Raw genomic sequence first — 20,946 nt, 5'->3', positions numbered from 1 at the left:
GTTCTTACCGGGGCCTGCCAAGGACTTGAGGTTACTAGAAAAATACTAAACCAGGAATCAGGAGACCTGATTTTGTTCCTATGTGGTCTTTCTGAATGGATTTTTTACGTAAAATGATACTGAACTAGGTAACATATAGCCTATGGATATTTTGGGGGTTTTTTGTTTTTATAAAATTTGAACTGCTATATAAATTTTCTTAACTATCACAAATCTTTTGCCCATATTACAGAAAGTTTAAATCAAACCCACATAAACATGTTCACAAAGTCCTGTTGGGCTACCATACAGCCCATCTTTACTTTGTCCTGGACATATCCGATAGTATCTTAGTTGGCAGGGCAGAGATAACATTTCCTTTCACGTATTTTCGTGTTCTTTTGTTTCTGTGAACACATAAAATGTCCCCTTGTCAGCAGATCAAAAGACTGGTGGAGGATGAGTGCTGGAGGACTGATTTTCCAACAGGTTGCAGATCATTGGGATCTTATCTCGCTCAGAATTGCAGTCATCCTGTTCCTAGAAATGTTCTCAACTGATGACATTTCTGGGACAATGTGAGAGGAAAAGTGTCCTACTTACCAATATTAAAAGCACAGTGCCAACTAGCCAACATTCAGCTTGGAATAGTGTATGACAGCTGACCTAACACATGACCCACACACATCTTTTCAAATACAAGATAACTAATTCTCATTAGTTTGTGCTGATTCTATAAAACTGCTCTGGGCAGAAACTCCAGAAACATGAAAAAACCAAAGATAAATGAAGAAGAAACATACTATTATGGGAATACATGTGATGGTCAACTGAACAAGTTACAGAATTTTAAACCATGAGATAATTTTCTTTTCAGAGATCCGGAAAGACAAAGTTGGATGAGTACTATCAGGATTTGGGGCGGTGGCGATAAGCACTCATCCATTGCAAGCGTAAGCTGCTACACTTAAGGTATTTTAACATTAGCTATCAAAATATTTTACTCAGCACCACCTCCCTTCCTAGAAACTTACCTTAAAGATGTGTTTACACATGCAAAATGATGTAAATACAAATACACTGCTTGTAATATCACTCATTATATCAAAAAGATGAAGTCAATTTAAATGGCCATCAATTGGAGACTGGTTATGTAAGTTAAAAAGGGTATCATTGTGATGTAAATATTAGTTTTGAAAATAAAGTTTTAGGTAGATGTACAGATAATAGATGCAGATATAGAATGATCTGAGGATTCTTTAAATTAGAGAAACAAGTGTATAAAGCTTTGGAAAAAATATATATGCATTTGGAAATATAAACGAGTAAGTATGGTAGTGGAGAGCAGTGAAACAAGCCTGGGAGAGAAAAAGTCCGACTTTATCCCAGACCTAGTCAGAATCTCTGAGGAGCGTTTTAGAAACTTATTTCTAAAATGTTTCTCTGCTTCTCGAGGTTTTTATAATAATTAGGTTTAAGTTGGCTCCTACTGAGTCAGGTCAACCCATTGTTTTGTGCAAGTTACCTTTTTAAGCGTTGTGCACCTTCCCCTCACCACACGTACTCAACTCACCCTTTTTCTCGATAATGCCCTGTGGGAAGAAACTAGACCAGTTGTCTTGCAGAACATATGATGCAAACTTTTTGAATGCATATTTGCTCTCAGTGCCATTTCCTTTCTAAAAACTCATTATTTACTGAGCAATATGCCAACCAGTTAGGAACTGGGGATAAAGGTGAATAAACCAGGTTCAAGCTCATAAAGGGGATATATTGAGTATGTTAAATAATTAGTATAAAACACTGCGTGCCATGAAAAACCTACACCGGCAATATTGAGGGCCCAGACGCATCCCCAAGTTAGCTTGTGAGGGACCAGGAAAAATGAGTCAGAGGAGGTGGAGTTTGGACTTATACTTGCAGGGCAAATATGCACTGGGCAGGTCAACAGGAGAGGCTGTTCTCTTGTAGAGGAAATCACATGTTCACAAAGGTTTGAAACCCCAGCTCCCAGCAAGCACCTAGAGGTGGACCCAGAGGTGTGGAGAAATCCACCACAGAAAATGGAATGGGCTATGACCCTTTATATCACATTAAGATGATCTGGTTTTTAATATGCTCATACTTAAATTTTAAGACAACTAATCCAGTAGAACTGGGAAAGACAAGATCACGATGACTTTGTTGGAGACTGACATCAGGCTTCTGTAATTTCCTGTGTCTTCTCCCACCTCTCGTCCTCCATTAGTTAGAATTTTCACAGCTCCACAGTGAAATGAAAAACTGATCATGGACCTAGTCCTGGGTTAACTGAACTGAAATTTATTTCTCGGTTCTTCATTAATAACTCCAGAAATTCTTTTTCTGTAGTTACCTTAGGAAAATAACTATTTCTTTTCTAGTTGTCAAATTCAGAAAAATAACAAAACAACAAATCACTTAACAAAACTGCCTTCCTGATCTTTTCACTATTTCCTTTCATTGCATTTAGAAATTACATTTGATTATGCCTTAGACTTAAAACTAAAACTTATTTAATAACACATTATATTCAGTTTTGTTTCCATTTCCTCAGTTTTGCCGTTTGGTATTTAATTAACCAAAAATATGATCTGGCCGTTAGAGTTGCAGGATTAAAATATAGTCTAAACTAAAGACATTAAATTATACGGCTTCGGGCCGGCCTGGTGGCTCAGGCGGTTAGAGTTCCGTGCTCCTAACTCCGAAGGCTGCCGGTTTGATTCCCACATGAGCCAGTGGGCTCTCAACAACAAGGCTGCCAGTTCAATTCCTCGAGTCCCGCAAGGGATGGTGGGCTGCGCCCCCTGCAACTAAGATTGAACACGACACCTTGAGCTGAGCTGCCACTGAGCTCCCGGATGGCTCAGTTGGTTGGAGCTCGTCCTCTCAACCACAAGGTTGCCGCTTCGACTCCCACAAGGGATGATGGGCTGCGCCCCCTGCAACTAGCAATGGCAACCGGACCTGGAGCTAAGCTGCGCCCTCCACAACTAAGACTGAAAGGACAACAACTTGACTTGGAAAAAAAAAAAAGTCCTGGAAGTACACACTGTTCCCCAATAAAGTCCTGTACCCATTCCCCAACAACAACAAAAAATCTTTAAAAAAAAAAAATTATACAGCTTCACTTAGCATATTTTATTGTAATCTTGGTTCTTTGAAAAAATATAATGTATCATTATAAGCATCCTAGCTACCAGGGACAAATGCAGAGACTTTTTATTGTATCAATTCTATTTCTTTAAAACCTTCCAGCATCCCCGTGATGCAGGTATTTTAAGCACTAGAAAACTGAAGCTACGTAAGAGTGGTGTTCAAACATGTCTGACTTCAAGGCCTATGGTTTTCTCCTTTTAAACTCTGAGTAAAAAGTTTCATAGTATAACTACCAGTGGTTCTCAACCTGGGGGCAATGTTGCCCCCCACTCCAGTGGACATTTGGTATGTTTGGACACATCTGGTTAGCAGATCTGGGGGAGGAGAGATGAATACCACTGGCATCTAGTAGGTAGAGGCCAGGGATGTTACTAGACAACCTACAATGCACAGGACGGTCCCGCACAACAAAGAATTATCCAGCCCAAAATGTTAGAATTGCCGAGGTTGAGAAACTATAGTATAAACAAAATATTCCTCAAAATGTCTTCTTACAGAAGCATTACTACCTGATCCGTTTTTTTTTCTGAAATCATATTTAGAGTCAAAGAAAACAGCTTTAAACTATAACCAGATAGGTACTTAATACATATATCCATGCATTTTTTAATGCAACTGAAAAACTCTGGAGTTTATACTGTAAAACACTATGAAATGATCACAGACTTTTGGAAGTTTCAGCCTCAATTACATACCTGTCATAAATGCACAGGAGTGGGGAAATATATATGCATGTTTGACATGTTTTCACTGATGTGTGATTGTTCTGATCTTTATTGTTTAATAAAGTATGCAGGGGTAGGTGAACGCAACCTTCACTCAGAAAAGCAGGAACAGCATATTGAAGCTTTATAAAGTAGACATTTTTAAAAAGGCACAGTGAAAACACACCATGAGTCAGAAAACTACTTTCTTGATTTTATTTTAAAAGTACACAACGTCACAAAACTAGAGCAAGTTCTTGGGTTTTTAACCAAATTTTGTGAATTTCAAAATCTGCACCATTGGATATTTAACCCAAAAATTTTAAATACAAAAGTCATTATTGAAACAGAGAGTATCAATTCTCTACTTGCATATGTGAAGTGTCAAAATATTTTTTTCTCAGTAGTACAAGTGCATTTACTACAAAAGTTCACAGTTTGGGATGAGAATAAGTGAATCAGTGAATTGTGGTTCTCTTAACACTTGTGTCATGTTAGTAGAAAACACAAAGTTCTTCCTTGATTGGAACCTTTAGTGTTTGTTCATGATCAAAACCAAACCGAGCTGATATTCACCACACTCTTAAATTACAGAACATGGTATTCTGTAAAACTTGATTTTAATAATGAGAAGCCAGATGCAGCAAATATTTGCTGGTGTTACTATCCATAAAATAATATATTTGCTGGTGTTACATCCATAAGATATCTGCTGGTATTACACCCATAAGATAATACATTTGGTAGTGTTACTATCCAAAAGATAAGCAGAACTGCAATCCACAAATTCATTATTCTTCCCTGCTTCTATAACACAAGTAGAATATGTGCTCAGTTATGGACCATATTTTAGTGTCAAAATAGGCACATGAGTAAAAAATCCAACTACAGAACATGTTGCCTTTATTGAAAGAATATCCAAAGACATTCGAAATATTAAAACTTGCCCAGAACATTTATACTAAACACAGGAATATTACAAAGATATATGTACATTATATATTGTCACAAGCCACTAAAAAGTTAAAATGGTGCCAACATTTTCTACAAACTATTCCTTACATGACACATCAAAGCATTAACTACATGATATGGACCTTTTCTGTTCACACTGGAATTAGGCATCTGAAACACTAGAGATGAAAAGAGATTAGAAAAAAAATTATAAACATTCACATAATTTCAAATTTACATGCTGCACGCACACAAAAAGAACGGCTGTTTAAAAAAGCCATACATTACAGAATTTGATACACAATTTCATGCAATGAGATTCTTTTTTATACGTAATCAAAATATTTACTTGCCCCTTCACTATGCTCTAAATTTCTGGAACTCAATTTTGAAGATTATCGTTTAAGTAAAATTAGGTATTAATCCATACTGATAATCTTAATAGTGTTTCTTGATTTAAGTTCCCCCTACAACACACTCAGGCTGTGCTTCCACTGTGATGACTCCATTGCATATAGGTCAAATTTAAAGTAAGTTATTTCCCCGGAATAATTAGTCAGTGTAAGCAATAAGATTTAGGGACGTGGGGGGTGTAGGGGGAGGGGAATATTAGTAAGAATGCCAATAAGAAAAAGAGCACCTGTAAACTGCATATTCAAAGCACAGAACTGCATCCTCTCCGGTATCTCTTCCTTCCAAGTTATCCCATGTAAGTCAACACAAGATGGTGTCGCGTCTCTTAGATGTAAAGTGGAATCAAATGGTTCTGCCTCGAAGATGCAGTGCCGTCCTGGACTGATGTTGTTTAGCTCTAATGGAAATGCCTGAGTAACAATTTTTTGTTGAATTGCTTGATATTATCAATAGTGATTCTAGAACAAATATTTGTTCTCTGTTTCAACTGAAATTATCAGTGGGAATTGTTTAGGAAGTTATCAGTACTAACTTTTGAATTGACTGAAATTTACAATGAGAGTCGCTGGAAACATAGCCTAAAACTGAATTCTGTCCTGTAAACATCATCACGCCCAATAGATCTCTTCTGGTTACACCGCTAATTTTTTATGAGCCCATTTCTCAGGTAGTAGGTGGTATGGACCTGAATCGAAAGAGCTTCTGGAAGAGATTCTGATTTACTTATAAATTCTAGACTTACAGTGAAGTCTAAGGGAAGGAAGGCCTTCCATATGTCCATTTTTTGCAGTAATTTCCACTTACATCGCATAATCTTCATTACATGAAAAGGGGAAATAGAAAGCACCAAACATTTTATTAAAGTTTGTGCTGTTATTTATTCTTATAATATCTTATAAGTTTTATTCATATAAAACAGACCAGACATCTGGTATTAAAAAATAGTTACTGTTATAAAATCAGAAACACAAAGCGTATTGGGGATGCTGAAATTTAAAAATCTTTATGAATAACGCAATCAGTTAACATCCATAAAGAACAGAAAAGAGGAGGAGGCAAGATTGAAAGTATGAGGATAGAAAGGTGTCACAGTGATGCATTTTTATGAACAGTACCTTCACCTCTAAGCACCTTCCAGGTGATAGCTAGCTCATAGGCACCAGAAATTTCATAATAAAAATTAAATTACCAAAAAGGCACAGATGAAATGTTAACACAAGTATAAAAGCAATATTATGTAAGGTTAAAAACCTGTTTAAAAAATGCTTCCAAATGTGTAAAACTATACACTAATCCATTACACATTCAGCTTAAATTTACCAATAAAAAGTGTACACAATACTCTTCCTAATCATAAATTCATGCCAACATTAATTTATAATGTAGCATGTACCACCGCAGCACCCAAAGAGATTAGCAGAAACCAACTCCCTACTAAAATCTAGGGAAAAGGTTTTAGAGCTAGTGAAATAATTTATTGCAGGATTTATTTACTATAAAGAAACTGTTGGCTCATTCTACTATATCCACACTCCCTCACAATCTTAAGGGAATACAATAAATTCACTTTCTTTTACTACAAGTGTTTAACACATTTGGCAGTTAGGAGTATTCCTTTTACTTCTTTTCCTTTCCTTTTTTTTTTTTTTTTTTAAGAATAAATCACTGTCACAAAACTAAGACTCAAATTTTTCAAAGCTCAACTTGATTTTCTGCAACTACACGAAGACACGTTGGCCATACAATAGCAACTGTACATCCTCCCAAGTCTGAAACACAGAACTGATGGAGGACACTTAACTAGCTTAACATGTATTTCATCATTGAGTCTATGAAGAAAACGTCCTCCAGTAACTGCATTCAAGAAGGCAAATTTAGAATTACATGTTTCTAGAACATTTAACATGCAACACCATCAAAAGACAACACTGAACCAGAAAATAAAATTTTAATTTAGAACCAATAATTATGGAATTTCAATCAGTATCTGTCAAATAATAAATGAGTTGTAATTTTTCTTATTAGAAAAAATATGACCTAAAGTGGAGAGCCAGCATCTAGTTGGGAACTGCAAAATACTCCATCCTTGATCTGGCTGGTCACTGTTTTGAAGACCACCACAGGCCTCCAGGTATCAATTACTCATCACCCAAATCCATCCTCACTATTGCACCACTCACTAATGTCATTGCTCTATGTATTCCAGCTAACAGCACATTTTCTAAATGAATCCATTTTAGCAGATAAAAGAGGTTACTATGTCCTTGTTGCCTGTAGCAGTTTATTAATTAAATACTTAAAAAATCATTTCATAGACAAGGTTTATGAACGACGAGAAAGTAAAACTAGTAATTTCTGGAACACTGTGGTGTTTTCTGTTACTAGAGCTATTCCAAACACATTTAGTTTTCCAAGAAGTTACAAAAATAAGAACAAACATGCATATCAGTGTGTTTTGCCACAAATGATCCTTTATCAATTTGGGGGTACTACAGAGTCATAAATTAGTTTAAAAGGGCATCCTAAAAATAATGGTAGAAATTATAAAGTACCACTTTCGATGATTCAAGTATCAACTTGGTGTGCATGTTTAAGTTCACCAATTCATTTACCTGTGATTTCATATTCAAAGTGCTACATGTTACTTAGTATTAATATTGAGAAACCTATAAAATCAACCTTTTCCAGGAAATCCTTTTCAGATGGTGAATTTGTCCTCAGTAACTTTAATGCCATTAGCATTTAAAACAAAACTTTTTGAAGTATAGTTCTTACAGTTTCTGGTTACCTTCTTTTGATCTATTTTTGAGGCTGGTAGCAAAATTTACACCAGAATATGTTTTCATATTTCGAAAGAAACGAAACGCGGAGCCTACAGATGACACGTGTGGAGGCTCTCTACACGATAGAGCCGTCCTTGCTCTGTGCTGGGATCATCACGGGCACTGCTCCCATCCTACTGAGATTAGGCGCAGCTACCTTAGTGGGGGGGAGAGTCGGACTCTGAGGAGCACGCTCAAAGTCTTCACTTGGCACCTGGTTATACTGAGTCTTGGAATATCCTTCCATGTTGGAAGGAGACATGGATCCTAGGGACGAGTGATTGCTGCCGATGTAGCTTCTGGCAGTGGACGTCCGGCTCTTTGGAGGAGGCACGTCTTCCCTAGAAAGCAAAGATCCTAATATAAGCTCAAAGAATAAGTTTCTAAAAACTTACAATCACGAAACATCCTAATCATGGGTGGGGGTGAGGGAAGAGCCTTTACTTAAACACTAAGTATATAAAAGTGTGTGTGACACAAAAAAGAGCAAGCACAATAAAGCATAACGTTATGAACTGTGTATTTGTCCCATATCATTTACAGAGTATGAATCTTCACATGTAATGAAATGGGTTTTTTTCTAAGAATTTATGATTCTATAATGTTGTCTTACAAGGAACAAATAATTTTAATTTCATGTTCTAGTATCACTAGTCAAGATAATCTAATTAGAGCCATGTAACACTTTACAGTTGATAAAGCACTAATACCTACAGATATATTTCTATCAAAAAAAAAAAAATCCTTTTTGTTATAAAAGTTACTTATCTAAAACCTGAGCTAAAAACTTAGCCGATTCAAGTCTGTGAAAACTAGGAATAAGAATGTTCATACCAAGGACTGACAAAAGAATATATATATCTGAATTACCTCTGGTGCATTTCAAAAATACAAGTGCCCAGACCCCACCCCATGCCTAGCAAATGTCAAATTCCTGATGTTATTTAAGTCATCTGTTATTATTTTTTAAAATTCTATAATCCAATGTGCACTTTTAGTTAAGGTCTGTTGGTTTAGAACAGGGGTGTCAAAACTGCGGCCTGCGGGCTAACTGTGGCCAGCAATTCGTTGTTAATTGGCCCACAGCAAATTCCAAAAATATATTTAGTTTACTTAAATAAACCAGGTGAGGCAATACGTACTTCACCTCGAGTGAGTGGCCCTTGGTAAAAAACGTTGAAAAAAGTTTGGACACCCCTGGTTCAGAATATTCTAAAAAAAAAAAAAAAAATCACATTACCAATAGTTCTATAAAACTACCTGTGTCACTTGATACACTCAGGTCTGTTTTTTTTTTTAAAACCTCAACCTCTGGTCCATGTTTTCGAAAACCTCACGTCTGCACTTTCCTGGGAGAAAGCAGACAGTTCTGAGATAAGTCATTCTGCAGTGGTTCTTAAAATAGGGTCTGAAACTGGAGGAGTTCAAGAGGTGGGGCACGCAGGAGGTTGGTTGGAGCTACACACTTGAAACTGACAAGTAAAAGCTTTAAATGGATCGAGGAGAAGAGCTATAGCTTTTACCTAATTGTCACAGGGGTGAATGCTTTGGATGATTGAGAACTAATGCGTTAGAGACATAAACTTAGTATACATCAGTCAATTCTTATGTCACTTATTACCTGATATCATGATGAACTTCCTTTTCATATTTTTTTTCTCTGCGCTTTTTATGACAGCAAAAGATGATCAGACCAATCAACACTAGAGCAAGCAAAGTTCCTATAATAGCTCCTGCAATTGTTCCGGCTCTATTTGAAGCTAGAATAAGATGTTCATAAGAAAATAATGAATAGTAAAAAACACCATAGCAAGTCATACAGAAGGTAAGGATACATATTGACAGAATGATTTCCTTGCATATATTAACTTTAAGTGACAAATCAATTAGCTATTTTTGGTCCAGGGGAAAAATCCACGAAAAGAACTTTCATCTGAACAGTATAATCTCTTTCAAGCATGAAAGTGATAAAAACCAGATTAAAAGATTTTAATATTCCCAGCTATCTTGGTTGGGATACAAGAATACTCTAAATAGCTTGTACTTATAATGGCTAAATGTGGTGTAACAGTTGACAGCTCTTATCTTCTTAATGTCGCTACAACAATGAAGGTTTTATGAATAAAATGTCATTTTTCCTTTCCACGATTTTGGAAAGCGAATGACTAAGCCTCAGAGTACTTTGTTCACAGTTAGTACCCACTTGCCATCAATGCACACTTGCTGACTGAACCAAAGGTAAACGGATGTCATCACAACAGACAGAAGAAATACACTTACGAGGAACCACATCCAGGCGTAACAGGCACTGATCAGAGCCCACTCTGTTGCTGACTGTACAGCTGTACGTCCCAGAGTACTCAGTAGTAGCGTTTTTCACCGATATAATAGGTGAAGTCATTTCTAGGAAAAGAAAGGCAGGGGAGAGCAAAACACATTTTTACAGGATTGTATTGGTGAGTTTTTGGTAAAGGCAAACCCTACTAAATTTGACAAGCCAGGCAACAGTGAGACAGGCTGAAGCTGGGTGCAGAACAAACTGCCAGGGAGACACAAATGCCTGTCTCCAGAATACAAACAATCGTGCCACCAGTTCATTTCTATCAAGGGGAAAATAACCATGAGCTCCTTAGCACAGTCTCAGCTGAAGCAGAGCTGCACTGATTATAAAAAAATATTCCATGACACAAAAGCTCTTTGACGCAGTAGGAAGATTTGCAAAGCCTATCTCATCCCTCTCCCTACATTGGACGAACATACAATATAAAGTCAGAAGGGGTCACACAGTCTGCCTCTTAGTTTGGAAAAAAAGACACAGAGGTGGAGAAAAATCCTACTTAAGATCAACCAGTTTGAAAACAGGTCAGTTGTAACAAAGTTACCAAACAAATTTAACCAATGTGTAACTTTCTAGTTACTCCCACACAGGTGTTTTTCAGGTTTATTTAGCTTTCATTGGCACACCATGGATAAATTACCCCATCTTCAACATGAATCTTGCAAAAAATCTCAAGATCCAATTCTTGTAATAACTTAGCCAGTAAGTCATGCTCATGAACATTTTCTATTACTATTACCATCAATTAAAAAATGCATACCAAAGAAACCAATTATAATACCCAAAACAGTGAAATCGTTATAGAAATATCTATACTACATGACACTAAGCTGTCATAAAACACCAAATAATTCCCAGGGGATCCCGATTGTTCTGTATAGAACAGGGAAGGTATTTGGGGACACACACACACACACACACACACACTACTAGAATTAGGCCCAAATCAAATGGCACATGTACAAGTTGTATAGTCAATGGTACCTGCTATCAATGACGTGGGCATTTTCTGTGCGTTGGACAATTTCTGCCATGCATATTCTAATGGAAGTGAACCTTCTTTTGGTTCACATTTTAGTTTAAAGTCATTTCCAATTTCTTCTGATCCATCAACGTAACATCGTATACCCGAAGGCTTAACTGAGAAAAGAAAATAAATTAAAACTTCATACAAAGGAATGGAATTTATACTTGAACACAAAGCTTGCTGCACAACCAAGGCCTCATCACATGATCCTGGGTTCTGCGTTGACAAGACTGAAAGACTACAAGTGGTCAACACCAGTTCTCTCAGCTTTGTCCAACACAAAACAGGTAAGCAGCCACTGCATAGGGAAGTCTGGCGGCATCCCAGGTGCAGCTCTGTGCCCGTCTGGTTCCATGGGGCACCCCTGAAAAAAGCAGGCATGAAGTGGGCTGCACCCCTTCAGACTCGAGGAAGCTTCCCCCTCCATTCCTAACCTATTCCTCTACTCTGCTGGACATGTAGCCCTCTGGGAGTATGTGCCTTGTCACATCCCTCTGGGTGCCGTGATTGTGCCAATCAGGGGGTTTGTATTAATGAATGCTGATAACACGGACAATTCCCTTAGTACAGCAAGGACCAATTAGTATTCCACATTTACATTAACCCGAGAGTAGTGTTATAAAAAGGTAATAAATCTGAGGCTATACGCCAGGTCTCTCTGGTAACTGTTCAGAGTGGCTGCTAACCCCAGTATCTGCAACTCACCCCAACACTGGATTAACACCTTGGCATTCATACTCTTTCTTTCAACTTTTTTAAGGCCTAATATACAATAAAATTAACACATTTTAACAGTGTGGGTTGATCACGTTCAGCAGATGCTGAACACACACACACACACACACACACACACACACACACACACACACACACAGTTAAGCACCACTCCAACCTCCTCCTTCCCTGTGCTGGTGGCAACTGATCTCTCTACAGCTCCGCTGGCCAGACTTTACTGCTGTAGGTTAGTTCTGCCGCGTCTCGAGTCACATAAATAGAATAATGCAGTATGTACTTTTGTCTTGCATTAATTCATCGTAGGGCTTTTGAAACTGATTCATGTTGGTACATATTAAAAAGTCCATTATTTGATTGCCGAGTTGTATCCCATGGACAGACTAACATACATTTGCTTATCCACTCATCTGTCAGTGAACACTGATTCCAGTTGTGGGGTTACTGTTAAAGCCTAAGTAGCTAAACTGACCAGCAGCAGGTGCGTGGCCTGTCCTCAGCAGACTGACTGACCAGTGTGAGGAGCTGGGAAATGTCACTGGCAAGAGACAAGAGGGATTCTGAAAGATTCTAGGAGAGTCTCAAAGAAGCCGAGATCGGTTCTGAGTCTGACGCTGTTTCTAAGGCAGGACTAGTTGAAGCTGGGACTAAACGGGCAACAAGGGCCAGTCAGCAACTGAGTACCCCCAGTAAAGGACAGGCAGTGCAAAGTGGGTTTGAGGGTGACGCTGGGGTGACAGCAATCACCTCTTGTGGGGACAGAGCCCCAGAGAGCATTTCCCAGGCTCTCAGCCTCACATAGAAAGGTGCTGGCTCGGGTAGTAGATGGTCATCAGCTGTGACTAGCTGACCATCAGCTGTTGCTGGTTAGCCATTAGCTGCTGACATAACTGCCGTGGTAAGCTAGCAAGCGCAGTGTGGCGGAGTGTGGATTGTGGATTCTATGGCTCCTGCCTCCTGTGTCTGCAACCCAGCCGCCACTGAGACTATAGTGGTATGACTCCCCTACCTATGGCTCCGTGGGTGTTCCTTTTTGGCCTCACCACCATGTCCTCCGTTCTTATGTGGGGAGCGGGACCAGAGACCCCGCGTGACTCCCTGCACGACACCTCTAGTTTACAGCTGCCCCACGACCTCAGGAGAAACGACGTTCCCTATAAACTCTGCTGCTGGCTGTATCTGCGTCTGTCCTCCACGCCTGATAAATGGCAGGACTTTCTTCTTTAGTCTGACCTAGTTTTCCTTCTTTCAGTCGTGGATGGGCTTTTATTCTTCAACAATAAATAAAGGTGAGGTTTTAGTTTTACACCATTATGAACATTCACATTGATACTGGCATGTTTTCCTTTTTCTCGGTAATTGCTGGGTTATTTATGCTACATGTATATTTAACATTAAAACAAACTGTCGAACTTTTCCAAATCTGGCCAAAGAGATCCATCCTACCAGGTGGGACACCTTTAACCAAGGTTATCAGGCATGATCTCACTTCTTCAAGCACTTCTTGGTAATTCTTAAATTTGATGGTATTTCTCCCCTTCATCTGTTACTACTTGTACGCTTCCCTAACATCAACAGGTGCATTTAACTGCATTGTTTTCCTAAGAAAATCTATTTCTTTGTCAGACTGATCAATCGCCCTGGAGACTACATCAACTTGAATGTTTAAATCCGTTTTGCAAATTATTTCATCCTGTGAGTCTTCAACAATATGAGCCTTGTTCTCTATTTCTTCAAACTACCAATAAATCCTTTATTCTATAAACTAGCAGTGAGATATGAAAACAATGCTTTGTATACCAAACATCTACTGGGTAATACAGCATTTTAACCCTAACTCTCATCTTTTCTACTGAAAATGACCCTTTCCCATACACCAAACGTTTCCAACAAATGAGCAGTTACTTAAAGTGGCTGCTTAGGAGATTCAGGGCCCCACTGAGTTTGAGATCTTAAAGTACTCCACCCACAACAGAACAGTACTTTACTAACACTGGTTTTGGAGTGTCACATTGGAGGGGCCACCTGCTTTCCATTAAGAGGAGAAAGTACAAGTCTTCTTTCTATATGCCAACCCCAACCACCATACCACAGCGAAGATGAACTCTTCATCCACGGCACTTGGCTGGATCAAAAGATAAAACCACAAAGGGACACAGATGAAGTTTTATCCCCTAATGTCCCTTTGGTCTAGGGTTCCAGGATACCTAGCCATTGTTCTCAGAACAGTTGCCTCCCCGGTCATTAGCACAGCTAGCAGTTCTTCTCAGGTAAGGGTACATGACCGTAAGATGCAAGTACTTGACCTGACCCACCAATTTAGTAACACTGTGCTCCATATACAGAGGGTGCCAAAAATATGTATACCCTTTTTTGTTTTAAAAGTTTTATTGGGGAATATTGGGGAAGAGCATATTTCTCCAGGGCCCATCAGCTCCAAGTCATTGTCCTTCAATCTAGTTGTAGAGGGTGCAGCTCAGCTCCAAGTCCAGTTGCCATTTTCAATCTTTAGTTGCAGGAGGTGCAGCCCACCATCCCATGTGGGAATTGAACTGGCAACCCTGTTGTTCAGAGCTTGCGCTCTAACCAACCGAGCCATCAGGCCACCCCGAAATGTATACACATTTTAAGAAAGGAAAAAACTGTATTAAAATTGTAATACTCAATATTTAGTAATAACAAAGGACGAATACAAGTCATCTGTATACATTTTTTTGGCACCCCCGGTATTTATCACATTATCATCCCTCCGTGCCAGTGGCCTACGTCAGTCTATCGGAAACACTCTAAATCCCCATATGGGACGCCATAACTTTTAACACGTCATTCATCCAGGAATGCTACATTTGCTTGGTTCAAAATACCCTGACTCCGGGCAAAATCCATGCATAAGATGCTAAAAATCGATAGGCAAAGTTTAAGGAGAAACAAGGTATCTGCATAGTCTCAAAGTGGCTCCCCGAGATACATTTTTAATTATGAAAGGAGACATTGTAAGTTTACAGTGGAGAAACACATCAGATAAAACTTTGGTGGTCATGATTAACAATGAGCCACGACCGTGCGCCCTTGACTGGAGGAGACTAAGGAGACGTAAATGCAACGTGGATCTTAGACTTGACCCTGGTGCAGGAGGACACTGGTAGGAAATGAAATTCAAATGAGGCCTGTAGTTTAATTAATAGTATTGTCCCAACATTAATTTCTTGGTTTTGATAATTGTACTATCATTTTGTACAATGTTAATATTAAGAGAAATTGGATGATAAGTACACTTTCAGGAACGCTCTAGTATTTCTGCAACTTTTCTGTAAAACTAAAATTATTTCACACACACACACAAAATGCCCTGCTCTGTACCAATGGCTTGCAAATCCCAGTGCTGCCTGAGCCACCATACATGCTGTGGCCATTGTGTTCTGGTGGCACTTCTGGTGGCACGTCCTGGAAATTGTGCATCTCTCCTCTTCGAAACAACCCAGACTCTTGTACCAAAAAGTCTCTGTAATAAGCCCTTTTGGAATTGTGGGGAAAGGCTCTCGTAATACCTTATTTCTCCGAAAATAAGACCTAGCCGGACAATCAGCTCTAATGCATCTTTTGGAGCAAAAGTTAATATAAGATCCGGTCTTATTTTACTATAAGACTGGGTGTAATATAGTATAGTATATTATAATATAGTATAATACCGGGTCTTATTAATTTTTGCTCCAAGAGATGCAAAAAAAGCTGATTGTCCAGCTAGGTTTTATTAACGGGGAAACATGGTATGTGGCCACCATATTAACGCACTACTAATTCCCTTTGTTATCATCACCCCCTTTCAGCTTCTTTATCGAGCTGTGTCCACACGCACATTTGGGCCAGCATGTCACCCCTCACACCCAGGTAAGTAACAGTTGCCCTGGTTCGTGTTCACACAGAGTACAGGGCTCGATGAATGTGCTCTCATTACTCTGCAAACAGCATGGTACCATATCTCCCCCAAAATAAGACCAGGTCTTGTATTAATTTTTGCTCCAAAAGATGCATTAGGGCATATTTTCAGAGGATGTCTTATTTTTTCATGTAGAACAATCTACATTTATTCAAATACAGTCATGTCACCTTCTTCTGGAACATCGTCAGAACGTACTAAATGCATCCGTCTGGCTGACGATTTTAACTGGGGCTTATTTTCAGGGTAGGTCTTATTTTCAGGGAAACATGGTAGCATCTCCTCCAGATTTCCCATAAATGAACCAAAGTTCAGGCCGAGTTTGTACCAGTGAACCAACAAGCCAGAGCTCCACTGGACTACCACTCATTCTTGGCCCTAGAGGGCATTTTGTCTTTCCTCCAGATGGTGTAAGCAGAATTTTCAGGAAAAGCTAACAAACAAGCTTCTATCCAGCTCTCACTTTCAAGAGAAAAATCTCTGATAGTTTCTCTCACAGCAGGACTCATCTGAAAACATGGAAGAGAGTTACAAGAAATTCCCTTGGTCTCAGACAGTCTCGCAGGATCTGAGTATTAGTCACCCAACTTCCGTCCAGCAATAACTTCCTCCTTTCTCCTCTTTCCCTTTACTTAACTCCTCTCTGTCTCCCTGGTTCGAATGCAGAGTTTGCTTGGCCATGATGATCCCCCAAACACTAACAAAAGATGTTACTGTGCCAGTGCCTCCCAGTGACCCATTCTGAGGGATTTGATGTTGGGGTTGTGATGTTTAATGTAACAGGGCCATTCTCCCTGCCCAAAAGCCATAGCTGCTGCTGTCAGTGTGCTTGGCCATACTATTATGTGCCGACTCTATTGTCCAACCTGGCTTCTTCCTTGGGTATGTGCTGCCTTGTTCTGTAAGGATCCCTTCAATAGAAGCCTGCAAATTCAACCCAGTACCTGGTCCTACAGAACCAACCTCTGCCCGCCCCCCCACATACACACACACACACACACACGTCCACACCTCTTCTGGGAATACGAGATCTGGGAATGCCAATCACATCCCTCCCAGTGTACCTGTCCCCATCAAACAGAGATTTCACAATGAAAAATTCCGATACAATGATAAACTGGTATACTCTGCTTGGTACATCATAAACCAGTTAAAATTCCATGTATATCTTATTCAGTGCTTTCCGGAGAGCAGTGTTAAAAGAAGATATATAGTCAGGGTTATAACCCCAGGTGTACCGGGGTTTGAGATACGAGTTCAGACAAGTTATTCAGCCTTTATCTGCTTTCACATTTATAAAAAAATAAAGATAATTCCATGTTTACTGCGTGTAGACAGAGAAAGCTAGAATTTCTGATGTTACCATATTCCTTTCCTTGTCTTAGTTCCTTGTTCAGGTTCACGTGCTTTCATACCAGAGGGAACACTGTGAATGAATGCCATTTAGACCTCCCGTGTGCCCACTCAACGATGTTGCAGTGGGAAGACTGCCTTTCCAGCCAAGACAACACCTGAAGTTGCCACTGGAGTGCACGAAAATCTGCATTCTTGTTTCTGCTCTGATGATATTCATTCTTTAGAAAAGAGTGATATTCAAAATGAGTCTGGAACCCAACGTGCTTAACCACTAATTAGTTCTCTAAAACAAACGGAATGAGGAAGTGGGGGAGACCTCTCTTAATTAGTTAATTCCAGTGGTATGGTAGGCAATTCTAGCTATCAGTATTTCCTATGTAAAGTGGGTCCCCAAGTATCCCCCCAAATCTTAAGTTACAAAACCGTGGAATTTACAAAATAGGGAATAGTTGTTTTTCTACATGGTAGCCATTGTACTTTTGTGTAAAATCTACAAAAATAAGATTTAAAAAGCATATTTATGGACAATAACCTTTCAGAATTTCTCAACTTGAAGGGGCTTAGAGTGCTTGTGCATGACCACAAAAGCTAGAGAAGGATAATAAACTTCGCAGTCTTTACAGTTTATAAAAGGTTTACACTTATCTCCTTCTTAACTATCCTAGAGAGAGCTACACGACATCCTAGTGACCATCGGGCTAATCCTCCCATTTTATGGACGAAAAATAGTGATGCTTGTGGGGAGCCATGATTTCTTATTTCTCAGGAATCTTGTGAGCTGGCTAGTATATAGTTAACTTGTTTCGGCTCCTAAAGGCATTATCTCTGCAAAGAACCTTGAGAGTGTTTGCAAGTTGCTGAGGAATGAGATGGGACTGGCCGGTTTCCCGGACACAGATAACTGGTGGCTATCAGGACATTTGGTAGTCTCTTTCATATGATAATTATGTCTGGGGAACTTTGTGATGATTCTGTAGTTTCTGTGTGAAAGTTAAAAATTTATTTTCTGTGAGGTAATGCACCCATGTGATTGTTAAACTGCATGTACCCATAGGGTATATATTGGTGAAGGTGATTAAATCAGGCGCTTCAGGATCACTGGAGACCGGCCGCATCATCATTTGTGTGTGTGTCTCTTTTTTCATTTCCACTCCCCCTTTCAGGTACTGTTCGACTCGTGGCGGCTGGCTCGCCACACTTGGCGCCCGAACAGGGACCTGAATACGGGGGTAACAGTGAGGAACACCGTGTGGCTAGGGCCCGGCTCACAAAGAGGAGCTTATTTCATTGAATGCACGGTGAGTGAGGCACAGCCCCCTCGGTCGAATGAGTGTGTGAGTGAGTGATAGCTCCACGATTTCGTGTTACGGAACTTGCTTGGGCTCGATACTGAGGTTCCGGTTCTGTCATATGGCATAACGGCGATCAGACTTCGGTCTGCCTGTTCGGGGAATTATACCGAAACGCCTTAGCTAAGACAGATCTAGTCTCGCGAGAGGCACGGCCAGACGAGCATCTGCTTGTTTTCATTGTGTGAAAGAAGGGCCGAGGTTAGGGAAAAGAGATGGGTCACGCTAGCAGCAAGGACCTTTATGTTAGAGGACTTAAGAAATTACTCGCCGCCCATGGCAGCAGGGTGATCAGAGAACAGTTAGAAAAATTTTTAGAATTTGTAAAAGAAGTTTGCCCGTGGTTTCCAGATGAAGGTACCGTCAGCCTGGAAACCTGGGAGAAAGTTGGAGAGCGAGTGCAGGATGATTACACTGCCCACGGACCTCAGCGGGTCCCGGTAGAAACATTCGGACTATGGGCATTAATCAGGGACTGTCTAAATCTTAGACATGAAGGCTATAAGCTAGAAAAAGTAAAACAGGCAGGGAATGTGGAGCTTCCCGTATTTGCCACCTCTCCGGAGGAAGGAGAGGAGGGGGAGGGAGCTCGCATGCATGGTAAAGCTCCTATGCATAATAAAGAGCTTGCTAGTCAGGAATTGCCAGATAAACAGCGGGAAGATTTAGATATGCAAGATCAAGAAGGCTTGGAAGAGGCTGCAGCTAAAGTTGATAGGGGAAAATATCCCCCAGTAGTGGCCGTAGCTCAAGAAAGCAAACTTTACCCACAGGGGTTTTTGGGCCTTTACCACCTAAAACTGTAGGTTTATTATTAGGAAAAAGCAGTACTACTTTAAAAGGAATTCAGGTTTCCCCAGGAGTTATTGATGAGGATTTTACTGGAGAAATTAAAATCATGACTCATTCACCTTTAAATATCTCAGCTATACCTGCAGGAACTCGCATTGCTCAGCTGATTGCTTTGCCTCGTATTAAAAAAAAAAAAAAAAAAATTAGGCAAGATCAAAAACGTGGAGATCAAGGATTTGGTTCTTCTGATGCCTATTGGGTTCAGAAAATAAAAAGAGATCGGCCGGTTGTACAACTTAAAATAAATGGAAAGAGTTTTCAAGGGCTTTTAGATACTGGAGCTGATGGACACATGAAAATAAGAGACTGAAATTGAACACAAAGACTGTTCCATGGAAAGACTGTCCTGGCAATGCTTCCTTTCGTTATGACATTCCTGGAACGGACAGATATATTATTGATTGGTCAAGGAGTAATCAGCCAGGATGGGCTCGGGACTTGATTGCTGGACTTTGGATTTCTGATGCGCAGTATCAACAAAGCGCTTTGTGGAAACTGATGGGAGTAATGGATGAGGTTGTTCAAATGGTTGAGTTTTGTAAATCGGGTACTCCTTGTACTCCTGTGACTGTTTTAAAAGATGGAACTAGAGACTGGTCTACTATTACTAAAACTGTTAATGTATCTGCTTGTGTTCCTTCTCCTTATGCATTATTGACTGGAAATGTTAATGTAAATTTTACAGAGAATCAGTTTCATATATCTTGCAATAATTGTTCTCTTGCAAATTGTGTCTCCTGGGTACCGCTGGGAACTCAAGTTATGGTACTTAAGCAACCTTCATTTGTTATGCTTCCTGTTAATATTTCTGGTCCTTGGCATGCAGAAAAAAGCTTGCAGATATTAGAAAAAAATTATAGAAGGAAAAAGAAAGTGGAAAAAGAAAGAAGAAAGAAAGTGAGAAGGGCCATAGAGAGAGAGAGGAAGAGAGAGAGAAAAAAGAAAAAAAAAGAGAGAGGAAGAGAGAGAGAAGAGAGAGAGAGAGAAAAGAAAAAAAAAGAGAGAGGAAGAGAGAGAGAGAGAGAGAGAGAGAGAGAGAGAGAGAGAGAGAGAGAGAGACGGCGAGACAGAGAGCATCAGAAAAGAAAAAAACAGGAAAGAGAAGCTGAGCCATTGAAATTTGATGCTGCCCAGGCTGCTTCAGAATTTATTGATGTTCTTAAGAATGTTATGCCTTCTATGCCAAATCTCACTCATTCTATTTTGATTTTTCTTACGTTGGGCATCTGTGTCTGTGTGATTCTGTGCCTACTTCCCATCCTCATTAAGCATTTCATTAATCAAATGCTAGAGTTGCGAACTGAC

At 39.6% G+C, this 20,946-nt stretch overlaps 1 protein-coding gene across 1 annotated transcript in view; it reads right to left on the bottom strand.

Annotated features, from left to right (window-relative positions):
• Nucleotides 1-4,082: 4,082 nt before the first annotated feature.
• The window catches only part of CXADR (CXADR cell adhesion molecule), a 43,252-nt gene continuing 26,388 nt past the window's right edge, over nucleotides 4,083-20,946 (bottom strand). Inside the window, exons 4-7 of the mRNA XM_081063593.1 lie at nucleotides 11,373-11,528; nucleotides 10,331-10,453; nucleotides 9,672-9,810; nucleotides 4,083-8,391 (exon numbers count right to left, since the gene is read on the bottom strand). Of these exons, the coding sequence (XP_080919719.1) occupies nucleotides 8,127-8,391; nucleotides 9,672-9,810; nucleotides 10,331-10,453; nucleotides 11,373-11,528 (683 nt within the window). The 3' untranslated portion in view covers nucleotides 4,083-8,126. The remainder of the gene's footprint in view (nucleotides 8,392-9,671; nucleotides 9,811-10,330; nucleotides 10,454-11,372; nucleotides 11,529-20,946) is intronic.

The sequence above is a fragment of the Rhinolophus hipposideros genome (assembly GCF_964194185.1).
Source record: "Rhinolophus hipposideros genome assembly, chromosome: 2".
Lineage (NCBI taxonomy): Eukaryota > Metazoa > Chordata > Mammalia > Chiroptera > Rhinolophidae > Rhinolophus > Rhinolophus hipposideros.
Note: the sequence above shows the minus strand (reverse complement) of the source record. Positions and strands in the feature narration are given on the sequence as shown.